We start from the raw sequence: 16422 nt of genomic DNA, 5'->3' as shown, positions 1-16422 counted from the left end.
CACTTTATTTACCCATAGATAAATTATTACCAGAGATTTAGAATAAACCCCCGTGGCAGAGGAGGCGGCGATCCAAATAATAGGGAAGCAGAGGAAAAACTATTGTTGTCGGGGAAGGGGGGCGCACAACTGGGGTGTGAAGAGAACGAGAGGGTGGCACAGAAGGCGGCGGGACGTAAACATGTTGTACGTACAAGGGCCGCGAGACTTAATCCGGTTAATCTCGAATCGCATCTGCCAGCGGGGATTATGCACCTGACCAAAGTGCCAATTAGGGGATGAACGATCGAGCACACGCATCATTTTGCTCGCTCGATTCAATCGTTTTCGGTTGAGAGCGACTCTTAATTATCGTCAAACTTGGATCTATTTTATTTTGGCATGGCAGAGGGGTTGGGAATTTAATATGCTTGTGTGTCTTATATAATTTTAAGCCCCAAATGAGTACAAATTGAACAATTTTCAAACTTTTGTCCATATTTTAATCCATCCGAAACTATCTTTAGAGCTTTAAATTGTCTAACTCGCCTGTAAATCTTCATGTTCATTTAAAAATGCTCAAAGTAATGGCTCGTATTTTTAATAATTAAATATTTTTCTAATAAAAGAATTATCTTAGAAAAGGAGATAATGTTAAATTTGTGCTGAGTTTATTTTTTGCATAAATTACGGGTGAAACCTGAACCGTCTCGGATTTGAATGTCGTGTATTTTACATGAAATACATTCTGCATCTAAAATATATCTCATTCTAATATTGACAGGAGAAACACTTTATATATTTTTAGTCTAACAACTGGTCTGATTTTTTTGTGGATTTAGGAATACTTTTTCTCGCAACAATGTGCAATAATTATATCAGGAACAGTTGAGTTTCAAAATTTCCCCGATTTCTGGAATAATTAAACGGTTAAATTTGTATTTTTTGGGCTTAATTTTGATTCCTCTCGTTGCAATTTATTTAACTATGTAGAAATTATGATAAGACCCAAATTTTTCTCCTGTCTAGATAAATCATAATTTTTAAATAACGTGACGGCGCTCTAAAACTTTTAGCTTAGCTTGCAAACTTTTATGCCGATTTTCTCAGAAATTTAAATTGCAAACTGGGAAAATTTTAGCCCATTCCCAATTTTACATTAGGCGGATAGGAGTGATGATGAATTTGTTTAGAATAGATTAATTTTACTGTCAATTTATAAATTAAATCAATAATTTCAGTCGTCATTTTAAATTAACGAATTCCTTTGGCTCAGGATAGATAGCTTTTGTGAATTTTGGAAAGGAAAAATTAATATTTAAGCTATTCCAACCAGAATTAGTCCGCGTAGAGCCGACGAAATCTGTCAGGATACCAATCTAAATTTAATTGAGTCGCCTCTCTTACCTAATTTATCAAATTCGTGAAAATATGATAATTGTATGAAATATACGAGTAAAATCGTCTAAAAGTATTGTTTTTGTTTTAAATGGATAGAAAATTTAAACCATAAACATGACACTATAAATATAGTGATTTTAAAACGGCTCAATATATATTTTTTTAAATTATTTGTATACAATTATTTTATTCATTTTGTTACATTTTCGACTATGTCAATAAATTTATTTTAAATCAAGTAGAAGAAACTGGCTTTCCTTGCATTAATAATCTGTTCTGGTGAAAATCTGTAAGAAATAGCCCTCCGAGGAACCGATAGTCGATACTAAATTTGCCGAAGAAGTGTGTGGAGACTTGCATTTTACCAATTCATACATTTTCCGGGGCGGAGAGATCGATTTTCCGCTCGGCAGCCTCGGGGGACTGTGGGAGGTCCCATCTGCGATTCACCAGAGAGTGTAGTAACTCGGCAATCCCTGGGCGCGGAAGCAGAAGTGCACCCTCTCCGGCAATTACTTTTATTGAACCATTTGCGCGCACAGGTGCAACCTGACACTCGCGGCCACGTCTTGACGACTACTGGTCTTGTTTTTTGCTTTTTACTTATTCACTCGAAGCGTGCGATAAACATGACAATTCGCCTTCATTGTTCAGATGAGCCGCGTTTGCTGCGTCTGATCGGCGCCGAACTCCACTTGCAGCATCAGAGCCTTGTCGCGCAGCTTGTTGCCGATGATGTTGTTGTCGTACTCGGCGATCGCGATGTCCATCAGCATCATTTCCGATTTCATCTTGGCCAAGTTCTTCTTCAGAGTCACCAACGGTGCTGAAAATAATTGACTTCAGCAAGAAAATCACCACTTAATGTTAATTTATTTCAAAATAAACATCAGCAGGCGCCGCGGCTTTGAAATTTAGACACTTTGAAGTAAAATCGATGATTTTAGACCTCTGATTGTTTCAAACTACTTTCGTGCTCATTTGCGATGTTCCCATGACCAGGGTTTTCTGTTTTGTCCAATCTGATTTTTTTAAATTTTAGGCGAAATTTCTTAAAGGATTGCATGAGACTTATTCTTTAAATACACAGCTATTTAAAGTCAAGATATTATTTAATTGCACGCAGAGTGAGATAAAACAATGGTTGAATATTTTCTACTCCGCATTAGCTAGAGTGCTCCAAATCACTCTGTTATTTAAATTTTTTACCGTCTTAATTGTATTGCTTTAATTTATTAAATAAAGCAAAGCTATAAAATGTTGTATCAAGATGGTCCAACCGTGGAAAGAGGAATTCTTGTTTTTAATTTTTCCTAAAACAGCTAGAAAAAATCCGGTTGAATAAACTGGACGAACTGGACAGTCTTTTTGTCAATTTAATTCCGGCCCTTTTGCGAAAGCCCGGCCCATATCTGTTGCAAACTAACAAAAAATTATCTATTAAATATATATGAAGAATTAAAAATTGGCGTTTAAATTAATCACTACTTGCTTTTAGCAAAAAAAAAACGCTATTTAAACCCTTTCCCCACAATATGAAATTTTTATATTCCTTTCTGCAGAGATAAAATTGCATTTCAAAGTACGAAAATCTATTCATCTCACTTCCGTCTGTCATGCTTGCACCGCGCTCCTGCATTTGGTTTTTCAGTCCGTCCAAATCCTCAGACAACTTGTTAAGTATCCTCGTCTTTTCAGACACCCCTTCGTTCTGTATTTTAAATTTGCTCTTCATCGTTTCAAGCGCGTTCTAAAATAATAAAATTAATTATATTCTGGTTGACTTGTCTATCAAATAGAACTCGCCATTGCTTTTCTGCACTCGGCCAAATGCGGCTCCAGTTGGGTATTGAGAAACTTTTCTCGTGTGTTGATTTTCTCCATGCTCTGACCGACGTGCTTGTGAAACGATTCCAGCTGCCCTTGTATGCCAGACGAGGCGCCAGAAATTGTGTTTTTGAACTGTTTCATCTGCTCCAAGTGTGATCTCCACTCGCGTGAATCTAAAATTAATATAGATCATAGATGAGTGTTTTTTTTGTAATGTGTAAAAATAATAAAAATGACGAAATATTTTTAATCACATTAATACCTAATTACTTAAAATGTGTGAGACTATAGATAGAGTAGTTTTTATACTTAACGTTCTTATACTTATTCTTGCGTGTCTGGGACATCTATGAAAAAATCTAATTACGCTCTTCCTATGCATTTACCTGTTTTAACAACCACTTTTAGTTGAGGAAGGACACGCTCCAACTCCAGCTTCCAACTTTCCACAGATAAATTCGGCTTTGCAACGTTTTCTTGGTTATAATAGGTGCGAGAACCTCTCTGGAATTTTAAAAATAATTTTAAACTCAATATTTATTTTATAACCATTCCTGCAATACGTTCACATTTCTGCTCAAATCATCTACTTTAATCAGCTCCTCGTCATTTTCGTCGTCACTCAAATAATCAGCCATCATTTCGGACTCGACTTTTTCCAAAATCAGTTCGATATCTCCTTCGTGAACTTCCTCTTCCACAACATCGTCTTCAATCACATATGGTCTAAACAGATTTTTATTTAAAACTTATGAAAAGCGTTTTCTAAGCTCCTCACTTTTTAAATTCAAATCGAGAAACCTTTATAGCTTGGTCGCAAAGATTGCTCAAAACAAACGTGGCTTGTTCGCCGACACCTTGCTTCAGTTTGCTTGGAGGAAAATCGATGACCACGTTCTAAAAATCTAATTTACTAACGGGATGTAAATTTTTTCTTTTAATACTGACGATAGATCTTAAAAAGTCAAGAATTTTCGCAATTGAAGCATTTGGGTCATCAAATTCTTGGGGCTGGTCGAATTTGCCTCCGCATTTTCGGATCAGCCACGCGCTTAAAGAAGTGAAGACGAAGAACTGCTCTCCTGGGTTCGAGACTATGGCAAAATAATGCCTGAAAATTGGTTAAAATTTAGCATCGTGTGTAAAATTAATCTACCTACTTGTGCAAAGGTCGAATCTTTGACGCCAAAATAAAATCTTTGTCGTAGTCCAGGATTTTCAGTTTTTCGGATATTTTCTCCATTTCCAGGCATGTCATAAATTCGGCCCCGGCGACTGGGTCGTAGGGAATTGAACTGGCTGCAGTGCTCTTTCTATCCATCTTTTAATATCTCTGAAATAGGCACAAATCTTAACTCAGATTGAAATAAAATTAAGTAAAAAATACACTTATAAGCTAGCGTAAATTAAATTTAGCTTTTTTAAAATCTTATAAATCTTTGTTTAGTTACACAGCTAAATTTCGAAAAGTCAATTATATTTCGGCCTGAAATTTTTCTAAAAAGAGGCAAGAGCTAAATTTTTCCCTGGTTACCTTTGTTTCAATTTCTGAGAAAATTGTTTCCAAAGTTTGCATTGTAATCAATCGAAGAGCTCTGTTTCCCCATTGAAAATCTTGTTTTAATTTCGTCACAAAGGAAATGTAGCTCATATTTTGTACACCATTGGATAAATTGCGAAGAGAGGAATCGAATTTGAGCGTATTATCATTCATTTTTTTGAGAAATCGGACAAATTTTCTGAAATTTAATTATATATTTGTCCTCATATTATTTTTGCTCATTTTAGATGAATAAATATTGCTAATAATAGATTTTAATCAACTACTTGCAAAAATTGTAATAAATTGTCACCAGGCAATGACTAATGGCAATGACCAATTTTAAACATTTTTATATTTATAAAAGGGTTTGCCGGTTAAAAAATAAACTTAATTCTTGCATTTATTAAATTAAATTTAATTTCCTTCATTAACCAATAAGCGCTTATCTATAGCTGGTATTTATTTCAGTACATATTTTTATAATTCCTCAAAGAAAGCAAAGAAACACCCGTATTTGAAACAAAGTTAAAAAAAATGTAAATATTATACCTGTTAGATTTTCCAAATTTGTTTCTCAGCACGTTAAGTGTTTCAAGGACGAATTGTTCTTCATATCTTCGCTTTCACGCTAAATAGTGTGTGTGGAATGTGCCAAGTTTAGAATACTCGCGCGTTTGATTTTACGGTCATTTCACTGCTTAAGCGTAAAAGCCACCTGGCGTCGGATGTCTTAACTATTCTCCAAACATAAACATTAAAATCAAAGAAGGCACCGGGCACCGCATCGCTGGACTAATAATAATCAACTCAATATTGCGATTTTTGCTGATCACCGCATACTTTCACGGATTCAATTTCATCCAGTGAAAAGGTTTTACTCTGGATTTTCCCTTCAGTTCATTGACACATTCTACCTTGAAACTCGCGCGATTTTGAATCACTTATTAATTTGGCAATATGTATTATGTACATATATATAATTATGATAATTATCTAATTCCTCAATTCGTAGAAATTGAGGCACTATTAGCCGGTTCAAAATCAGAGAAGTAAATATAGAAAGTTACGTGTTAACCCTTTAGCGCATTTTAATAATTTGAATATCATCAAGTCGTTTTGCTGCTGTTTTTGTAACATTTTCAAATTTTAGAGTGGCAATATTCGTGCTTAAATTAGGTGTGAATAATGGGCTGGAGGTCACAGCAGACACGGCTCATTTTGATATTTTTTTTTCATTTCAACCCAGAAATAAATGTTACAAAATTAAAAAGATATTAGACCATTATCGAATTAAGTGCGCGAAATTATAGGGGCTGTAGGTTTATTTTTATCCTTTTCGCACAAATTAAATTTAGGTGCCCCTCAAGTATAAATTTTATTTTTCTATTCAACGAATATAAAGAACCGACAGCTGATTTGTAGAAATTTATCGAATTAAAAAATTATTAAATATGTGATTTAGTTTGACAGTTTTCTAATAACATGTTTTTGTGAATAATAGCAGACGCAAGACAAATAATTGACACCATGGAAGAGGACAGCGATGAGGAGGTCTTAGTGTTGGTGCAGTTAAGCGGTATGGGCATCAAAGATGTTCTCCGCTCCGACCCACCGCCCGAGTTCAAGATCATTGGACTGGAGAAAAACGAGCCTATCATTCAAATTGGACCGCAATTCTACGCAGGGAAGGCGGAAAATGCTACGGGCACCTATTTGTTTTTCAAAACCTCGCCCTTCGATGCTGAAAAAGATTACAATGACTTTGACAAGGACATGCAAATGCATCCACTCGTGTGGGCCGAATATTTCGGCAAAACCGGCAAAGTGATGAAAATGAAACAAATCTATCCTAAAGACAGGTCGCACGTCGACCCGAATGAGTCTGTAAATTTAGATGACTCGAAAATTGATAGTGAAATGGAGCAGAGTTTTTGATAGTAAATATTAAATTGTCTGTGGGAATAAAATTAATTTAAAATCAAACTAGTTTGATATAATTTGAATTAATACTAAACCTAAAAAACTAGTCAATAAGGACACAAACTAAAATTACCTTTAAATATAAAAATAAATTATCTAATCTATACTTCTGCGATTGTATTGTTAATCAGGAATTTTCTGGGTTTACGCTAGCTTTATTTTACTTATTTTCATCCCTATTTGAGGACTGGAAGGGCGCTCACTGAATGCTGAAGCCCGGGTCCCAATAACACCGGGAACGGATAACATGGGCGCACCAGGCCACACTTGGGGTGCCAGACAACCAAAAAGCTAACACCCGGAGATTTCCCACGAGCCCATGTTAAATTTTGGACTGAAAACCCAGAGATCCTATACCTCCTGTGTTAATTTTCAAAAAACGGACCAAAACAAGCAGTCCCAAACCGCGCCGGATATCTATCGAAACCCAGAGGTTGGCAGCCCTAGGCCGCACAGGGACACAACCCCCTGTTAAGATGTTAGAGTTAAGGTGTTTTTCATTAAAATTGATAAATTACCGGTTCCTCCTATTTGATTGGGCACTGGGCAGATTACCAATAATAAATATATTCAATATTATTTTATTGAAGTTTTAGATATGGATTTTTGTATTGCATGTGCCAATCATTTTTTAAATAAGACAGTCTTTTTTGTTACTTTTCCACCCTGGAAAATATCCTGTCGTAATAAGAGGCTTTGGAATAGCATCAGGTTGAACTGTAATTATCACTACTGAAGGTAAAACAATTTTTAATTTAATCTTTCTTGCGTTCGTCTTCACTACTACTTCCACTGTCTTCTGCTTTTTCATTCACAACCCACGCAGACTTGTCCTCCTTTCCAATACTCTTCGCTGTCTCTAAGTATTGCGTTTGTCTCATTTCCTTTCTGGCTTCTTCCAGTAGAATGTTGTGGAGTAAACTGCCATTGTGAGGATCTTTCGGCATAATTGGCGGATATGGATTTCCTATGTAAACAAAATGATTTAAACATTTATTGGTATTTACAAGCCAGACAAACCTTTGAGCTCCAGGAGAGATTTTGGGAATTGGTCAGTTTTTGTGCAGGGATAGGTCGGCGTGAGTGGCAAGCATCTCGTGTATGAAATATTGTAGTTCTCAAATCTAGGCACGAGCACTTTGAACAATTTGTGGACCAGCTGCTTCTCGAGGAGCCAGAAATCAGCAAGCTCCATCGTTGCATTGTGCTTGTCTCCGTATCTGATAGCTTCTGATATCAGCTGAAATCAAGAATTTACCTAATACTGGAATATAAATTAGATAAACAGACACGCACCCTCTCCGCGTAGCCACGAGCTTCGTCGGCCGTGTTTCTTGTCACTTCCAGCCTTTCGTGCTTAAAAAGAGCTGTTACTGTCTTTTGCATCCGAAACATTCTGCCTTTAGGCCCATCTGAAATTCAGGAATAACCAATTTTGTATTTTTGTTGGGTATATTTCAAATAAACTCACCAGGGTTTGTGAGGCGCCGGTGTTTTGGTAAGACATTGATTTTAAGTTTGGAAACTAGCCTGCTCACATCTGCTTGATTCATTTTCAAAAGTAAATTACACAAATTACGGAGTTGAAGTAAGTAACAACTTTAGTGTCAACCACTCAAAATATTTTAGAATCAGAAATCGCAGAAATCACACAAAACACAGGCAACGAGGTCTGCGAAAATGCTTGGTGTGGGCGTGGTTGCGCAGTACTTCTCTATGAGTAGAGTTTAGGACAGGAGTGAAAATTTCTTACTCCAATTTATTAATCATTTGTATTATTCAGAGAACTTTCTGGGTCATAAACTAAAATAATTTCTTTTGCTACAGTTTTATTGTAAAATTCTCATTTCATTGAAGTTAAACGGAAGCAAAATGTAAGTGATGGTACTAGCGCAAGGTACTTCTTTTCCAACTCTCCTCTAGTTTCTCACCTTGCCGTCTTTGCAACGCATGCGCACTAGCAGCACTGCATTAACACCATTAGAGAATCTACCGAATCTGAATCTACCAGTTCCTCCACAACAGCTGGCACTTGAAATTTGGTCCCCTGCCGATAAGGACGTGAATTTGGACGGTTTTGATGTTGCTTCGTTACAAAAGAGGGTAAGTCGAGTCAGCTTAATTATACACAAATTCTCAAGTCATCAAAGTAGCTTTAGAAATGATGGATTCGCGTTTATAAGAAAGCGACTTGTGTAACTTTCATGACTTGTGCTTTATCGCGTTGACCTCGGGATCAAGACGAGCAATACATACAATGCAATAATTTATAATTCACATTCTGATTGTCGGACGCGTTTGAGCCTTCAAAATGATCGTGGAGTTGCGTAAATTTCTATTTATGGATTGAGAAGAAAAATCTAAACAGTCATAATAGCTTATGCATGTGATACAGTAACACTCGCTACACAATAATTGCGCAATTCGGTTGTTATTGTGTGCTGCATATCCTATGTTGTTTGTGTTCGTTATGCACCACGTTGTATTGAAGCCATAACAGATTGGAAATGGAAAATGATGCTGCACACGTGTTGAGGCATCATATAATATATGAGGGGATATAATATTGTGTTGTATTATCAGGTGCATTCCTCCCACTCACTGCACTTTACACCCCCTTTGGCGGCCATTAGGGGAGCTTCATTTCAAAATAATGAAACTGCTGTTGTAAGGCATCAAACATCATTCACGATGTTTTTAATTTTTTGAAATATTTACGATGATATACCTGAATTTTATCTACTAGTTGAGTAAGGCAATATTTATCAATTTATTTTAATTGCATAAGTAAAAGAGTATTTTAAGTTGACTTTATTTTTCGACTCCCGCCATTGTGTTGTTTTTCAGCCTGAAATGATCTCTTAATTATTTCCAGCATTTTCTCCAGTCTCGATGGTACTTGAGGCCGTCGTCCAGGCGCTCAGGTAAGTCCTTGGTGGCATCACCCCCAACCCCACGTGGTCAGGGTCGTAACAAAATGTCCGGTTGCAGGCGTGTTGAGCAGCTGAAAAGCCAGCTGCAGAATGTGGAGGACTTGTTGGACTCTCCGACTATCTGGGACGTCCAGCAGAAGGCGATCGAGCTCTACCGGCAGGTCTTGCTGTTAGAACTCGAGTACGCGCTCGACCAGAAGTTGGAGCAGGACTTGTGGAACTATGGCCACAGGAAATTTATTTCAGCCCTGCAGGGATACGCCAAGGACAAAAACGTTAGTCGCCTTAAAGGAAATTAGTGTTAAGTTTTTTTTTTGCGAATCATAATTCTGGACAATTTTGGAAATCATAAGTGTTGCTGAATTTTTTAAAATCTATCCGCGTTAGCAGTCAATCAGTGCTGAAATAAAGGGCTGTGGCATATATTGTGACGTCTTTACTGCTGAGGGCGGAAAAGATTCGTCAATATTGGATTGATTGCTGGATTTACTTTTTTCCCAAGCTTTGTAAATCAAAGAATCGCCAAGGAACAATAGAAACATGAGCGTCCATGACACTGATGACGTCACAACTCGGCCGCTCACTTTGTCCAGAGCTTGACGACTAACGCGTCGGCCCATTCCAAAAATTCCAACGCCATTCTGATTTTCAGAATTATAAGCTGACCCTAGGAAATTGAATTTTTCCAACATCAATTTCTTTTAACTATACGAATTTTTAAACTTAATTTATTTCCCTTAGAACCCGAGGTGCAGTGAAGCGCAGAATTTGCTAATATGGTTTCTCGACTCGACATCTGGCTTTTATGTGTCGCTGCTAGGAGACGTTTGCACTCAGTTCAAACTAGACCTGCCTTTTCGAAGGTACATTTTTCTCTATTTTATATCTTTAAACCTAATAAACTCTTAAGGGAGGATTCAACCTTCGGACTGTCGTGGCCAGAAAAGCGGTACCCTCCAGCCGGGGCGGAAAAAAAGTCTCTGCACTATATTTGCCAGCACTTCCTGGTCCACCTGGGTGACATCGCCAGGTACCGCAATTCCCTGAAACAGGCTGAGATCTACTACAAGTAAGCCCCAATTTTTGCTTGGCAAGCAAGCGTCATAAATTTGTTTCGCAGGCATGCCGTCACACTGTCACCGATGTGTGGCCATCCTTACAACCAGCTTGCCCTTCTTGCTGTAAATAAAGGTGACAATCTGTCTGCCGTTTTCCACGGTGTTCGATCCATCGCGGTTCAGCACCCCTTCCCCGTTGCTGCTCAGAATTTGGACAAAACCCTGTCGCGGTGTGCTTCTGCAAAGTGAGTTTGATTTTTAATTAGATTCTCTAGTTCATATTTTACTGTGTCTTGAGTAAAGGTTAACTTTTGAGGTTAGTTTAATCAATAGAATTCGGTAGAAACGTTTAACAACGAGGACAAAGTATAACTACTTGTTTGTTGTGTTGTTTGCCTGACAAATATTTATTTTTCGAAGAGCCGTGAAATTAGAGTTGATTGTTGACTGTTAGCAGATTTTTTCAGTCTACGAGGACACATTTCCTGTCACTTTTACAATTTACGAGCCCTCCTTAGTTAAAATTGTATTTTATTCTTGTCAATGTTTTAACAAGCTCGAAAATTATTTACGACGCTAGAATGTATGGTGGGCGGTTGTTAATTTTTATTTTAATAATGGCATCAACCTCAGAATTTGACTTTTTATGGGGCTAAATTCCACAGCCATTTTTTAACATAATTAGAAAATCACCACCTGTTTTAAAAGTATTTTTTTAGTTTTTACTCATCAGATAATATTTCCAGAATTCCTCTTGATGGGAAAGACTGTCTAAGCAGTGCGGAGCTCGTGTCCATTTTCTTGAAGTTCCACGCACTGCTGAAGTGCCAGGGAAATATCACTGAAGCCAAGCCATTGATTGAAATAATGGGCCAAACTTTGACAACATTGGTTGCCATTAAGATCTTCAGCGAATGGAAACTTGTCCAGATGCTGGTCATAAACATCTACATGCTGAAAACAGCAAAGGAGAAACAGAAGGAATTGATTTTGGATCTGATTGGCACTATTCTCAGTGCTTGCTTGCTGCCAATTTACACGTTTACCGAAGACAGTGAATTGCTTGATTACGCACCAATGCCCTCAGGTAATTTATTCTAATAATGTCTTGAGGGACATGATGTGTATCAATGAATATTTTTGCTTTATATAAAATTTGTATTTTTTTTCACCAAAATGTCCTTTAAATCTGAGTAAATTTTGCAGTGAAACTCACTTTTGAGTGGATTACTCTATGGCCTTCTCTCCTCGAGATGCCAGGGCTGGTGGAGAAAAAGCAGATCCTGCCGGGTCTGTGTTATATGCTCGACAGACTCAGCAAAATTGTGAACAGCGCTGAAATGGACGCAGATTGTATGTTGATGCATATATTATATTCCCGGATCTAATAATTTGCTTGTAGTCTCTGGACTGGCTCTGCCAGAAGACAAAGATATCCAAGGGTTTCTTCCTCTCAAAGATTATCTTTTGAAGCTGAAGTTTTCCAATGTTCAAACCAATGAGCTCGAGATACCAAAGATCAGATGCGCATCCCTGCTCAAAGTGGGCGAGTCCTTGGTCAAACTCTTCCCAGACTCAAACACTGGGCAGAACGCCTCGGTTGTCCACGAGCAATTCATCCTCCGAAGCATGAAAGATTTGAGTGTATCCCAGCAATCAATTCCTGGTAAGGAATTTTCAATTTCATAATAATCATAAGTAATGTAAATCACCTTTTTCAGACTCATACACGTTACTGAATGGCTCATCTGCAACCTCTCCTGTTCACTCTGATGGCAATTCCTGGGAAACAGGGAAATCAACGCCAGATAGCTCTGGAAGCAGAGGAAGTATCAATGTAAGCATATTTTTATTTATCTTGGTTAGGTAGTGCGTTTTTTGAAGAAATTTCACTCTATAGAGATCTGTTCTGGGCTATGGTATTTTAATTCAATACTTTTTGTCGCTCAAACTTAGAATTTTTTGACGTTTTTTGCAGCTTAAATGCGGAAAGATTCGATAGGCTTATGGAAAGAAAGTTATAAATCTACGCCCATCTTTACAGATGGCTACAGATAATTCACTTAAATGATAGAGGCCGTCAATGATCTGTCTCAATTCGCAACTTTTTTTGTCAAGGTATCCAAAAATTCAGAAAGTACATCATTTACCTTCCAAGATTGACCAAATCCACCTTATAATTGGTCTAATATTTTGGTTTTGAATGTGAGCAATTATTATGGGGCAAAGTTGCCCTGCTGGCCCATGGCCCATAGCAATAAAAAAGTTGAACTTAAAATGATGTCTGTAAAAACGTCAAACCGTGTAATTTTCTAGGTAAACAGGTAAATTAAATAAAAACGAAACTTGCAGCCCTAGATGACTAGATGTTACAATTTATCACTCAATTATGCAATACAATAACTTATTTAAAAATGCAAATTAGACCACCAGGGATTTTTATGTAATTCAACGGTGTCAGCAAGTAATAGATCTCAGAGCGGATTAAATCCTTATATTGCATTTCACATGGGATGTTCTTTTACACAGTTTTTTCAAGCCAAAATTCGTTCAACCTTCATGATTTGCTAATTTTGACTATTTGAGAAGACAAATCGATTGATGTATATTATTTAACACTTTCCTGAACAGTTTTGAGCTTATTGACAGATATTCAGGCCAAATTATTGCCTTTTAATAGCAATCGTTAGATTAATTTAATTTCCAAATTTAGATTTTATTTATATTTTTTGTAGACAAAAGTGCAACAGTTTTTTTAATGGCATTAGCTTTTAGAATACGCGTGTAGTATTTATTCTCGGTGAATCACATGCTTTTGAAAAAGAGTATTTTTTGGCCTCATATCATACCATTCATGCCACATTAAAAAAATACAAGATCAACCTCTTCTTTCGCAGTGCCCTGATAGTTCCCTTCAGACAAGTGGAGAAGACGACTTGTGGAATTCAAGGTCGCTTGAGAAGGAGAAGATAATCGAGGTGCCGATGCTTGGCCGCACCAACCAAAACGTGGCCATGCAGGCCATCCTGCGAGGAAGACAGGTCACCGACCTTCCTCCTGCCAATCGTTGGAACATGGGCCCGAAAACAGCCCAGACAAACGAAATGTCTCTGTTTGGCAAAAGCGTCAGCGACAGCTGCTACCCTCAATTGGGAAACCAGAAAATCCGTGAGTACAAGATGTGGGGAGGCCAAACGCCTGCAGACGCTCCGCAACAGGAGCAAGTCGTCGGCTCCTGCAAGGTATGCTCTTGATTTTATTGGCGTTGAAATTATTCATTTTGTCTTTACTGTTTTAGGAAAATTTTGGCACCTCGCTTTTCAGTTTTCCTCCTTCGTGGTGTGTCAATGAAAGAGAGGCAGATGCTAAGAAAGATCAGCCTTGGAAGTCTGCCGTGCTTCCTGATGAGCTGGTAAAAATTGTATTATATGAATTCTTTGTAAAGAGTTCAAGTGGCTAAAATCGAAATGTATTTTACAGTCTTTGTGGCGTCCATCTCCTGCCTTGAACAGACTGTTGGAGCAGCAAAAACAACAGCGCGAAGGCGGTACCTGAGACGTGGAATGTCAGGAGGAAACAGGCTCCAAAATCTAAAGTGACCGCTGCTGCAGACCTCACCTCCACCAAGGATTAACACGTACGCCTCAAAGGAGACCAACCGAATCAAATGCCTGACGGGAGGATAAAAGAAGCGCTAGCATGGGTAGAAGCCACAATAATCTACCCTTCAATATTTAACACTCTGCCAACCCGGGAATTCTGTCACACTCTTGATCAATCAATCAATCGAGCTCCGCTTGCCGGAGTTGCAGACAAGCTTACATTTTAGACATGACCGCTATCGCAATGTGTAAAATGTAAGTCAGCGTTTCGTTACTATCATGTATATTGGATTAGACCTTGTATTTTCTGTAGGATTAGTGCACTTTCAGAAACTTTGACTTGAATGCTCAGAAAGGCCTTTCAAATTATTGCTGAAACATAATGTGAAGAGCTAACTGGATGTTCACCACCACTGGGCTATAAACTTTAATCACTTGTCACAATAAATCCCTTTTACCTAGTTGCTTAAATACTTCAATTGTTTTATTTCATTTACAGTGTCTAAACTCAATTTTTGTAATTAAATTGGTCATTGGTTGTAAATATTTTATAGTATTCTTGAAATCTGAATTCATTTGATTGGTGAAAATTGTCAAAATCCAAAGGTTGAGAAATGATTGATTTTTAATTGCTTTGATCTGTCTGAAAATGCTGAAATAGCCAAATATGAATCAGATTTAATAATTTCTTAAGATTGGTAGCAGAACAATACCAGAAAATTTCTCAGGTGAGACCAAAAACAATACCTAAATTTCTGAGAAAATACCCACATTTGGTAATGAAAATTAAGGATATTATTTAACCAACGTTCACTGCTACTTTATTTCATATTCTCGCTTTAGTTTTCCTCTTGGGCACGATTCTCGACGTGCCCTCTATCACAGACGACAGAATTTGCTCTTGCTGTTGCACTGCGGCTTCATTGTATTTTGTCCGAGTCCTTTTTGGAGCCACTCCGGGTGCTACACTTTCCGATTTCACTTTTGTTCTCGTGACGGATTTGCTATACAACAAGCCAGACCGTTCAAGAGCTTCGTTCAGACTCGAGTAGGAAGCAGAGGCAGATTCGAGTTGCACCTCAGAAAAAGGAGATGTGTCGATTGAAGCCAGAATTGTGGCTCCAGAAGTTTTGTACTCAGCGATGGCTACATCCTTTTGAGAAACTATTTCCAGCAGCCGTTTTTCCCTGGCTGCCATCTCGGCTTGCATGTGAATCAACGGTGCTATCAAGTGGAAGTGTATCTATTAAGGAGAAACTTTGCTTCATTTAATTGTTAAAATTTCGACAATTTGAGAACGCACCCCTTCAACACCTAGCTCATTGAACTGTCCAAGCCGGAAGGTGGTTTTCTCAACGCTGCCTTTTATCTGACTAGTAATTTCGAGGGAGTACTGTCCTGAGGAGGACGATTTGAAACTGGCTCTGGCATCTTGATCGGCTACTTTGTCAAATATCGTCTCCAGCAAGCACTCGTCAGTTCCTTCCAATCCCTAGAACTTGTCATTTAAACACATGACATTGCTAAAAATATAATATTCTTACTGGACATGTTGAGGCTAGGTTTCCTTTCCGGACTGACGCGGAGTAAATATTTTTTAGATCAGTAATGAAAAATAAATGTTTTTCATTGAAGCTGTACTTGAAACTGAAATCCACAAGCTCCTTGGATTGGAAATGGACCCACTGGTCTTCGATAATCATCTTTCATAGGAACCAAAATTATCTAATAATTTGAAATTGACTGAAAATTTCAAATTAAAAAGTATTAAGTTTGATTTAAAAATATGAATCACACTTTATGCTTACCACTGGTAGGGATGAAAATTTTTTAAAGTATATTAATTGGTATTCAAATACACAAAAAATTTTAAAGGGTTAATAGCAATAATAATTCACAGGGAGATTGTCAGGAAGAGAGTGCGGTGTTATGTTTACTAATCCAGCTGTTTTGGTAATGGTCACGTGACACTTCTTGAGTTCGTCAAGCGCGGCAAAATTAATATTTCTTCCCTTTAATATTATTTCGTGGTTAAATCAGGGTTCGCACAATTTTTCCGTTGTGTTGACCAATTTTTACCGAAAATATGTATGTAA

The 16422-nt window shown here is 37.6% G+C and overlaps 5 protein-coding genes across 6 annotated transcripts; 2 read left to right on the top strand and 3 right to left on the bottom strand.

Moving 5' to 3' along the window:
• Positions 1-659: 659 nt before the first annotated feature.
• On the bottom strand, positions 660-5412 carry IFT57 (intraflagellar transport 57). The gene is made up of 9 exons (XM_065491929.1): positions 5303-5412; positions 4371-4543; positions 4159-4321; positions 3989-4107; positions 3774-3936; positions 3597-3714; positions 3187-3383; positions 2986-3130; positions 660-2206 (listed from the first exon to the last, which is right to left on the bottom strand). Exons 2-9 carry the CDS (start codon positions 4529-4531, stop codon positions 2031-2033), a joined length of 1242 nt encoding a protein of 413 aa, XP_065348001.1. The 5' UTR covers positions 4532-4543; positions 5303-5412; the 3' UTR covers positions 660-2030.
• An 83-nt stretch (positions 5413-5495) lies between these two features.
• Positions 5496-6736, top strand: LOC135943513 (uncharacterized). Its single transcript, XM_065490074.1, has 2 exons — positions 5496-5624; positions 6255-6736. The coding sequence occupies exon 2, from the start codon at positions 6281-6283 to the stop codon at positions 6686-6688; it is 408 nt and encodes a 135-aa protein (XP_065346146.1). The 5' UTR covers positions 5496-5624; positions 6255-6280; the 3' UTR covers positions 6689-6736.
• A 699-nt stretch (positions 6737-7435) lies between these two features.
• Positions 7436-8392, bottom strand: mRpL17 (mitochondrial ribosomal protein L17). Its single transcript, XM_065490073.1, has 4 exons — positions 8205-8392; positions 8030-8145; positions 7754-7973; positions 7436-7700 (listed from the first exon to the last, which is right to left on the bottom strand). The coding sequence occupies exons 1-4, from the start codon at positions 8284-8286 to the stop codon at positions 7489-7491; spliced, it is 630 nt and encodes a 209-aa protein (XP_065346145.1). The 5' UTR covers positions 8287-8392; the 3' UTR covers positions 7436-7488.
• A 312-nt stretch (positions 8393-8704) lies between these two features.
• LOC135942720 (nonsense-mediated mRNA decay factor SMG7-like) lies at positions 8705-14799 on the top strand. 2 transcript variants are annotated; one of them, XM_065488998.1, is made up of 13 exons: positions 8705-8836; positions 9609-9657; positions 9725-9941; positions 10408-10529; positions 10577-10735; positions 10787-10969; positions 11471-11811; positions 11931-12077; positions 12127-12390; positions 12446-12561; positions 13622-13966; positions 14023-14136; positions 14205-14799. In XM_065488998.1, exons 2-13 carry the CDS (start codon positions 9626-9628, stop codon positions 14277-14279), a joined length of 2115 nt encoding a protein of 704 aa, XP_065345070.1. In that variant the 5' UTR covers positions 8705-8836; positions 9609-9625; the 3' UTR covers positions 14280-14799. The 2 variants fall into 2 exon arrangements, with proteins under 2 accessions (XP_065345070.1, XP_065345069.1); XM_065488997.1 differs by having other exon boundaries at positions 14023-14145.
• Positions 14800-15121: 322 nt separating this feature from the next.
• LOC135942721 (uncharacterized) lies at positions 15122-16269 on the bottom strand. Its single transcript, XM_065488999.1, has 4 exons — positions 16135-16269; positions 15871-16069; positions 15630-15818; positions 15122-15569 (listed from the first exon to the last, which is right to left on the bottom strand). The coding sequence occupies exons 2-4, from the start codon at positions 16027-16029 to the stop codon at positions 15153-15155; spliced, it is 765 nt and encodes a 254-aa protein (XP_065345071.1). The 5' UTR covers positions 16030-16069; positions 16135-16269; the 3' UTR covers positions 15122-15152.
• Positions 16270-16422: the final 153 nt, after the last annotated feature.

Source organism: Cloeon dipterum, chromosome 4, assembly GCF_949628265.1.
Source record: "Cloeon dipterum chromosome 4, ieCloDipt1.1, whole genome shotgun sequence".
Taxonomy (NCBI): Eukaryota; Metazoa; Arthropoda; class Insecta; order Ephemeroptera; family Baetidae; genus Cloeon; species Cloeon dipterum.
The sequence above is the reverse complement of the archived record's forward strand: the minus strand, read 5'-3'. Positions and strand labels throughout refer to the sequence as shown.

What these genes read in the sequence shown, in the direction of transcription:
- LOC135942721 (XM_065488999.1), bottom strand. Translation starts at nt 16,029, where the DNA reads ATGATTATCGAAGACCAGTGGGTCCATTTCCAATCCAAGGAGCTTGTG. An exon ending in ACCTAGCCTCAACATGTCCA is followed by an intron (nt 15,819 to 15,870) that starts GTAAGAATATTA and finishes GACAAGTTCTAG; the next exon opens with GGATTGGAAGGAACTGACGA. An exon ending in ATGAGCTAGGTGTTGAAGGG is followed by an intron (nt 15,570 to 15,629) that starts GTGCGTTCTCAA and finishes TCTCCTTAATAG; the next exon opens with ATACACTTCCACTTGATAGC.
- LOC135943513 (XM_065490074.1), top strand. Translation starts at nt 6,281, where the DNA reads ATGGAAGAGGACAGCGATGAGGAGGTCTTAGTGTTGGTGCAGTTAAGC.
- IFT57 (XM_065491929.1), bottom strand. Translation starts at nt 4,531, where the DNA reads ATGGATAGAAAGAGCACTGCAGCCAGTTCAATTCCCTACGACCCAGTC. An exon ending in AAGATTCGACCTTTGCACAA is followed by an intron (nt 4,322 to 4,370) that starts GTAGGTAGATTA and finishes ACCAATTTTCAG; the next exon opens with GCATTATTTTGCCATAGTCT. An exon ending in ATTTGAGCAGAAATGTGAAC is followed by an intron (nt 3,715 to 3,773) that starts GTATTGCAGGAA and finishes TTAAAATTCCAG; the next exon opens with AGAGGTTCTCGCACCTATTA.
- LOC135942720 (XM_065488997.1), top strand. Translation starts at nt 9,626, where the DNA reads ATGGTACTTGAGGCCGTCGTCCAGGCGCTCAG. An exon ending in CAGGCTGAGATCTACTACAA is followed by an intron (nt 10,736 to 10,786) that starts GTAAGCCCCAAT and finishes TTTGTTTCGCAG; the next exon opens with GCATGCCGTCACACTGTCAC. An exon ending in CTGATGAGCTGGTAAAAATT is followed by an intron (nt 14,146 to 14,204) that starts GTATTATATGAA and finishes TGTATTTTACAG; the next exon opens with TCTTTGTGGCGTCCATCTCC.
- mRpL17 (XM_065490073.1), bottom strand. Translation starts at nt 8,286, where the DNA reads ATGAATCAAGCAGATGTGAGCAGGCTAGTTTCCAAACTTAAAATCAAT. An exon ending in CTCGTGGCTACGCGGAGAGG is followed by an intron (nt 7,974 to 8,029) that starts GTGCGTGTCTGT and finishes TCTTGATTTCAG; the next exon opens with CTGATATCAGAAGCTATCAG. An exon ending in ATCTCTCCTGGAGCTCAAAG is followed by an intron (nt 7,701 to 7,753) that starts GTTTGTCTGGCT and finishes TTGTTTACATAG; the next exon opens with GAAATCCATATCCGCCAATT.